The 9,192-nt window shown below is 38.1% G+C and overlaps 1 protein-coding gene across 1 annotated transcript; it reads right to left on the bottom strand.

The window, feature by feature from the left end:
- Positions 1 to 1,043: 1,043 nt before the first annotated feature.
- On the bottom strand, positions 1,044 to 7,127 carry elB (elbow B). Its single transcript, XM_034973882.1, has 2 exons — positions 6,885 to 7,127; positions 1,044 to 2,980 (listed from the first exon to the last, which is right to left on the bottom strand). The coding sequence occupies exons 1-2, from the start codon at positions 6,942 to 6,944 to the stop codon at positions 1,802 to 1,804; spliced, it is 1,239 nt and encodes a 412-aa protein (XP_034829773.1). The 5' UTR covers positions 6,945 to 7,127; the 3' UTR covers positions 1,044 to 1,801.
- Positions 7,128 to 9,192: the final 2,065 nt, after the last annotated feature.

The following is a 9,192-nucleotide window of genomic DNA, read 5'->3' as shown; positions in this document are numbered from 1 at the left end:
ATTCCGACGAATTGAGAACCTCCTCCTTTTTTTGAAGTCGGTTAATAATGCTCATTTTTAGTCTTAGCGTAGTGTGATTATTGTCGAGGCTTAGCTAGAGGCAGCTCAATAATATATCAATATCAATATTACATCGACATTTAGAAGGAGATTTGTAAAGCACTCATAGGGAGTGACAGAGACAACGCTCTACAAAGCCGAAATGACATTCTAAAGGCCATTACATTCCATAACATTACTTTCGGCCGTGTAGGTACTGTAGATGATATTGAGACAGACGGATAGATAAATTGCTCATAATTTATTGTATGAAAGCCGCTGCAAGGTTAATTACAGTAGCTGGCAGGAAATTTCGTACATCGACCTTTAGGAAGAGATTTCGGCTTCGTAGAGCGTTGTCTCTGTCACTCATACTTATGTGACGATTTATCGGTCTCAACGCTCTACGAAACCGTTATCTCTTTCTAAAGGTCGATGTACAATATTTCCTGTTAGGTACTGTCTCGTACAGTTGCAAACTGACTCACACTGAGAGAAAAATGATTTGTGATTATTTTCGAGGCTTAGCTAGAGGCAGCTAAATAATTTATGGTTACTTATCAGTTTTGCTGGGTGATATATTAATCATATTTTATTTTTATACAGCACTAGATCTACCTAAATATGTAGATATCTATGTCTATATCGATGAATAACCATTGTTATTGTTTCTGTTTTTTTGTATTATGTACCTACTAATTCCCCTACACAAAATAAAGTCAAGAATACTTAAAAGATGGATTTCAGAAAATTTTACCTATCATTTTGAAACAATCAAAATGTAGTTATAAAAACTACCTACAATAAACTAGCAAAAGAGAATGTATAATTCAATTAATTTCGCAATAAATTAGAGCTCATGTTTATTAACGATATTTTAGTGAATAATTTTATAGAACATAAAATAGAATTATAACCACCTTAAGTGGAAGTATCCGCCATTACAATAAATATCCCCAGACTTGGCCGCCAGGCGTGCTCGGAACAAGCAATTGAAACGAAAGTTGAAATTAAATATTTACGTATATTTTTCATTTTTATGCACTTTATAACAACAAATCTTTGTTAACAGATACTCATTGCAGCTATTACAGTGATTTAATATTCTAGTACACGCAATGTAATCCACTTTTCTGCTTTAAAATTTATATTTAACGATGATACTTTTATCTTACTAACATTTCCTGCAGACCTGTGCCACTTTACTGAAGCTTTTAATATTAATTCAGAATTGAAACGTGTTTGAACAATCAAGATTTTATCACGTAAGGTCGTGGTAATAAAATGAGAATTATCCTCGATTTATATTCAAGACTTTACCTAAGCGGATAACATTAATGCGATAAGTTTAATGTTTCGTCGAATAATACTCAAAAATATACAGTCGATTAATAAAAAAAATACAAACACAATTAACAATCCTCACTAATTAATTGCAACAACTTAAATTAGGAAACTAATTAAATTACATTACTATAGATTTGGTACATAAAAATTCAGTTAATCTAACTAGAAAATAAAAGCCGCACTCGCGGGACTAAGCGATAGCGGGCCCGAGTCAGTGCACATTACGTTACGAATATTACAAGTTAGAGATCACAGCTGTCGCACCCCGCTGGGGTTCAAGTCCGTTGATATGAGCCGACTAGAAACTAGGAGACACTAACTTATATTTACACTGTCTTCAGTTCCGAATGTCCTTTTGGCATGGGCGTTAGTGATCGGCGCCCCCCTTCTTGTGTGCGTGGAGCGCCGATGGTCCTCAAGGGTGCAGCGGCCGCGGCCCAAACAACGGATACGAGGGGAAGTACGCCGCGAGCGACGGATGAGGCGGCAAGGGGAATGGGAGAGGAGGCGATGACACCAGGTGAGAAGGCTTGCTGTACGGATGGAATCGTGGCGTCAGGGGTGACAGAGGCGGTGTAGGATACGTCCTCTGAAGTAGAGGGTGTGTTGCACTTAGCATTGATAAACTTGGACTTGATTCACCACTTGCAGTATGTGATCTTAAATGCTGAAGGAGTTCCTCCGATGAAGAGAACCTCTTCCCGCAATAAGCGGAGTCACCAGCCATCCAACTGCAAACGAAAGGCAGTTGTGATGCAGCAGCCAAAGCAGCCAGTTGAGCGTGAGCGTATGCAGCCGCTGCGGGATGACCAGCTGGTATATGAAAAGGTGTTTTAGCGTGATCGCACTGAGCACAACCGGCAGGGCACACTGCAGACTTGAGCAAGTGTGAACTTAAAGAACATCCAGTGCAATAGGGGTCTCTACAAATTCCTAAATCACTGCCCGGGGCTTTCATTCTCGCATACGCAAGGTACGGATTCAGTCCATTTTTCAACGCATGATGTTGCGCTGCCATCAGGCTGCTCGTCATTAAATCCATAGATAGTGGAAATCCAGTTGGAGGTAAGCCTCCGAGAAAAGCTGACGAAGAAACAGGTACACTGGGCTTGAAACTGGACGATTCTTTGGTATCCATAGATAATGAACTTGGTGGGTACGGTAACTTGGAGCTAGAAGAATCTGACGATTTGGCTTGAGCGGGTGAGTGTAGACGTAGAGGGCTGGATCTTTCGTCGGATTTTTCGGACGGCGATTTGCGTTGCGCCGGCGGAGGCGTCCTCTGAGAAGAAGAACTTTGGTTGCTATTGCATCGAGCTTGGACCGGTGTCGTCGAAGCGCTTCCTTTCGACGACGGTGTTTTAGAGTGAGCGTTGACCGAAGAGGCTCTGTCCTCGGGCGTTCTAGTCTTTTCTCTCGTCAGGCACGATTCGTAAGGCTTGAAACTCGGTTTGTTGTCCATATGAATAGGTTTGTCTTCGTACTTCTTGCTGGCTTTCTCCGCGGCGGAGATGAGTTTGGGGTTGGGCGTGTCGGCGCCGATCGCGCTGCAGGTCTGCGCCAGGAGCGCCAGCGGGCTCTTTTTCGCGTCGAGCTGCAACAAAGAGGTTTATGGAATGAAACGTCGGTTGCGAGTGACGGCACAAAGGCGAGGGTGCCCGGGGCGAGAGGGCGAGAGGGAGCGAGTGCAATCACGCGGCCGACGCGCCATTATCCGCGCGTCTGGCAGCCGTCGGCCCCGCTTGACATTTCACTCGGTTCCCGCATGATGTAATCTCGCAGTGAAAAGGCCAATTTGTGCCGCTGAATTTGCGGCGTGCCTGTACTTGCCGCGCTGTCACGTCTATTATCACGGCACGGCGTTAGTTTGAACGAGCGTTCGGGGGAGGACTTTGTTTTATGTTACGAGCGTGTCAGCGCTAGGTACTTCGCACTTTGCGTACGCTCATTTAAACTTTCCTTGAATTATTACTCCTATATGAATCGTATGAATAATGGTGCTGAAGCTGAAAAACCTTGTAAGTAAAATTCACTGGTAAGTACTAAGTAGTGTAACAAAACAGAACATTCACTGTTTTTCGAACTATTAGAGATCGCGCCTGTTTATTTCATGTGAGTTTGGACTGTCATGTGATGCCGAGTTTATTGCTGGTTCTTGTCGGTAGGAAAGGCATTCTCAACGAGTGGTAGATGCGTTTCACGATTCAAAAGTAGGTACTTGTAAAAGTTTATTTCAATAAAAAGAAGTTTAATATCACGTTAAGATGCTAGATTACTCGAATTATTTCTTAGGAACGATCCAAGCTACTTAACATATAAATTAGTTAGATAAGACGTTTTTATGCTAAACTTTAATGTATCCGTAATGATAAGAATATTCGCAACTGAGTAAACTTTTAATGAGCCCGAATTTATTAAAAAAAACTATAGAACAAACATATTATTTTATTCATGAGCGCCATTTCAACTGAATTTTAATGACTGTAGCACGATAAACTGTAATTTAACAAATAATTATTGAGAAATAATAATTAGTTAATTTAAATGTCTAGGAATTGGTACCAATCGGTTTATAAATAATGAATAATTAGTAGGTTAATCATTCTGTAATTAAAAATAATTAGTTATTATAAGTTACTTAATTAAGTATTTATTAGCAGCATTTAGTGATAAATAGAAAGTTAGTTGATTTATGAATACGAAATGACAATAAAATGTTTAATGATTCGCATCATGCTATTAATATTCTATCAATATGTGAATAATTAATTATGTTGCATAATTAAAATAACATCATAAGAACGTTTTTTAAATCTTGATAGATAGATAAACAAAGTAGGTATGAAATGTATTAAGAAAATGTTTTAAAATAAAACAGGAATTCAAAATTACAGAGATTCTATATATTATATGGGTTTACAATAGGTATACCTAGTTATATCAATCAAATATTATTAAAAGAATCATACCAATCAACTAGAAAAAAAAATGTTATTCAAACTTACATTTAGTTCACAAACAATACTGAGAATGTCTATTTCTACTCAACTCCGATTATTTTGATATAATTAACGGTAATATTTCAGTCTTTTTTAAGCGTTAATACAAAATTAAATGCGTGGGAGTGAGACATATTACAGTTTTTTATTAACGTCAGTATAATTTATATTTCAAAAACAGAAACGGTCCGTTTTCAATCCATCATTTTAAATTGAATGTCTCACTCGGAACTTCGCGTGTTTTACTGCCATGTTTTGGACTTGAAATTACACATTTATTAATTTCTTGGACCACTTCCAGTTCAAATTGTTTTAGCCATATTTTGCTTTGTATACAGTTATACCTATATTATCGCATCCTAGAATAAAGCTGTTTCAACTCAAATCAATTTTTGACTTGTCTGTATATATGACACTTAGATCAAAACTGTTTCAACTCGGAAATCACGCCTTTTGATAATATCACCACCTTTTGATCCCTGATACGATTCATCATCATTATGATAAACTCATCGCTGGCTTACTACTGAGCAAGGGTCTGTTTTCAGAATGAGAAATGAGGTCGAATATCAGTACAGGAGTAAACTTGGTAGGTAGGTACCTATCTATACTTTAAATATTCAAAACACTATAATTTGTTCTAAGTAGGTATTTAATTCTTTACAAGTTTAATATCTTTGGTTTATAGTTCCTTAGTTTTGTCCTGGTCATTTTCATGTTTTGTGTTCAACAAAGTTTTCTGTCTTCTGTAGATGTTGATTATTTATTAAATACCTAGGTATTATCAAATATTAGTTACTGAAAAATGTTTTTGAGTTGATACAGTTTTGACTTGAACCCTTATAGGGTTGCGATATTATAATAGAAGCTGATTAGTACCCTTGTTATAAATGCGCAAGTGTGTTTGTTTGTTGGTTTATTGGTTTGTCCTTCAATCACGTCGCAACAGTACAACAGATAGACCCGACTTTTTGCATGGGTATAGGTAAAGACGTGGAGTGACATAGGCTACTTTTTATCCCGGAAAATCAAAGGGTTCCCACGGGATTTTTAAAAACCTAACTTCACGCGGACGGCATCAGCTAGTTGACAATATGTCAACATGCAATTCAGAGCAATAGGTCAAGAAACTTGAGAGTTTGCACTGAGAATGGATTTTTAGCAATTTCACCCGAGTGAAGCTGGGAAGATGCACCTAGTTAATATTATATCTAACTGTCTCATGGTTAAATTATTCGACTGCTAATGACAAGGTCTTGAGTTTGATTCCGATGTCGGGACAACAATATTGGGTTTTTCGATCTAGAATTTCTTAGTACCAGCCCGGAGTTAGGAAGTTAGTGACATTAGAGAGCAGATAAAGACAATGGTACTGCGCTTGTTCTCTCTCTAGTCTTGCCGGATTGCCGTACCATCGGGCTATGAGAGCGAGGGAATAGAGATTCCACCTGTATTTGCGCACACACTTGAGCAATCCTAATTAATATTATAAAATAATGTGAAAGTGTGGATGTTTGTTACTCAATAACGCAAAAACTACTGGACGGATTTGGCTGAAATTTGGAATGGAGATAGATTTATAGATAGAGCCCAAATTAACACAAGGTTTTTATCCCGGAAAATCAAAGAGATCCCGCGGGATTTTGAAAAACGTAAATCCACGCGGATGAAGTCGCTGGCATCACCTAGTAAATAATATTATATTAAGTAGGTATTGTCTTCCGCGCAGATGGTAAATATTATCTGAGCCTGCCTGGCTGCCGTGACCAAGATTTGGGTGGAAGGACATTCTTATAATAAACTTTTTACTGATAGTAGCTACTGTTAATGTGAATAATATGAATAAATGACGCCTTGTGGTGATTGTTATTGCGTAATATCTAATTCGATTAATGTATGTTATATCAATTTAGTTTTATTGCCTTCTTCTTTATATTTCGTTTTTAGTTTGTGATTTGTCGCTTATTTATATTTCCTGTTTATAAATTATCAAATTATTTTTATGTTTTAACGTTTTACGATCAGCGATTATAAATGTTTATTACGGGATATCGCTGTTTACGATTTACATATTTTGCGTTGAAAATAATCTGTGATTTGTCGCGCATGTTTTATTTATTTTCTTTAATTTTACTGATGATAAAAATGTACTTATTTAATATTTCCATCTTAAGTTAAAACTTTGAAATGAATAAAAAAGCATTATTTATATATTTTCTGTATTAAAAAAATATTTTAAACACCATGTTTATTGGATGGTCATTGATTTAAAACAAATAGAATTATTATAAATTTTGATGTTTGATGTTTGACAATAAAGTTTATTAAGTTTAGGAACAGAAAACTTTTTTAATACAGCTTTAATTCAATAGTGTAACAAAACAAATAGGTATCATAGCTAGGTATATCCGAGCTTTCGTAATACTGACCTATCACTCAATTGTCAATTTGTCATAATATAACAAAGTACCTATGTCTGAATCGACTCAAAAAACTTACCGTGGTCGGTAAAGGCGACAGATAATCCGGTCGCAAGTACTGATTACTGGACGTGAGCATATTGCTCCACAACAATGTATCCTTCTCCAGTTTAGAAACGTTTAATCACTACACTTCACGATCCAGCCTGTCAGCACATCACTCACAAGTCACTACGAATGCGGGGTGTTAACACGTGCGTCACCCACGGCGGTCGGCGTTGAACTAAGCTTGTTTCTGACGCGCCCCCCCTCTCTGACACGTTGTCACTCGTCGCCGCGCCATTTTTGCATTTTGTGTACTTTGCGGGAGCTTTGCCGTCTTATCCCCACCGCTGTTTGACACCCCGTTTGTTAGGCGTCTCGCTCGCGCGCGGAAAAATTAGAACGCTGCACGCCAGCCGCGGCGTTTTTGATGAAAGGATTATGCGGGGTGAGATTGTGCGGAGCGGCCAGTGAGGCGAAAAGTGGCTTTGATGCACTGTGACATTGAAATTGTCACAGTCACAAAATATTTATATAGTACAAAGTGTGAAACGAAAACGGTGTGCTACTAAACATTTTTGAATCGAGCAGCTAAAATATTGAAGTGGAAAATTACACTTTCCGGACCTCATCCGCGTGGATTGAAGTTTTTAAAAATCTCGTAGGAACTATTTGGTTTTCTGAGATAAAAAGTAGCCTATGTCACCAGCGTTTGATTGGTTGATTCGCTGTGATTCGCTGTTTACATTTTTTCACAGTCAATCAAAGGGCAGAATTTCTTGACGATTACGATAACGATGAAATGGTTATCCTTACATAATTAGGGGCCAGGTCTTTACTATACTCATGCCTTAGAATAACCACCGCAAAAATATCACGTTGATCCGTTGCTCCGTTGCGACGTGATTGAAGGATTTGTCCTCAAATCCAACAAACAAATACACATGGGTAGTGATAATCGTGCATACATGACAACATAAGTAAAGTCCTATAAAAAGGACATTTTCGTCTCTGACAACGTTGGTGACAGTCCATTAGGTGTCCTATAAAAAGGACAATTCTTCTGACTGGCCGCTCTCAAAAATCTCACTCGGTTATAAAATATGCAAAGCGCTGTCAAAGGCGATGCGGCGACAGAGATGCATAGCGCGGGAAATTGAATAGCCACGACCGACGCGGGTAAACGGTGGCTGAGTAATAATTTAGTTTTAGCGTCATCTTTCTGCGCTGTCCTTTATAATGGACAATATTGGCGATGAGGTGTTAAAAGCAATTATGATTTTTGAGTTTATTTTGTAATGGGGGGTTTTCTGGTAGACGTTGACAGTTAGCAATACGATTTCGCTAACTGAAATACATTGTTGGGAATTGGAATATTGGGATCATTTATAGGTACCTACTTATCGCTTTAAATATTGCTTTTTCTACCGCTGGTAATACCTACCTATCTAGTGGCTAAATGGGTGAATTTATAAAAGAGCTTTAATATTTTGAATGTTTTTTATTTATCGTAACCAGTAAATTTTTATTTTGGTTAAGGAAAAGAAACATAGATGGCGTTAGTAGTTCTTTATTTTTAAGATAGGCAGGTTCTTGAATCTAACTAAGTAGGGTGAAAAATGAAAATGTCTACGGGCCCCGTTTTTTTAAACTGTGTGAACTTTTTGACTTTCCGGAATAAAAAGTAGGCTAGGTCAAAAGTCGGTTAAATGTATGGACCATGAGACAGACAGATATAAAATATCTATTAACTAGCTGATGCCCTCTTCGTACGCGTGGATTTAGGTTTCAAAAATCCCGTGGGAACTCTTTGATTTTCCGGGATAAAAAGTCTTCAGTCACTCTCCGGGTCTTAAACTATATCCATGCAAAAAATCACGTCGATCCCTTGCGACGTGATTGAAGGACAAACCAACAAACCAATAAACCAACAAACAAACACACTTTCGCATTTATAATAGGGGTAGTGATAACACCTATCGATCTTAGAATGGACTAGCTTATGCTCGCGACTTCGTCCGCTTGGACTACACAAATTTCAAACCCCTATTACACCCCCTTAGGGGTTGAATTTTCAAAAATCATTTCTTAGTGGATGCCTACGTCATTAAAGCTATCCGCATGCCAAATTTCAGCCCAATCCGTCCAGTAGTTTATGCTGTGCGTTGATAGATCAGTCAGTCAGTCATTCGGCCAGTCAGTCAGTCACCTTTTCCTTTTATATATTTAGATACTAGCTCATGCTCGCGACTGTGTCCGCGTGGACTATACAAATTTCAAACCCGAATTTCACCTCCTTAGGGGTTGAATTTTCAAAAATCCTTTCTTAGCGGATGCCTATACGT

This window comes from Maniola hyperantus, chromosome 12 (assembly GCF_902806685.2).
Source record: "Maniola hyperantus chromosome 12, iAphHyp1.2, whole genome shotgun sequence".
In the NCBI taxonomy this organism is placed as follows: domain Eukaryota; kingdom Metazoa; phylum Arthropoda; class Insecta; order Lepidoptera; family Nymphalidae; genus Maniola; species Maniola hyperantus.
This window is presented reverse-complemented; position numbering and strand designations above follow the sequence as displayed.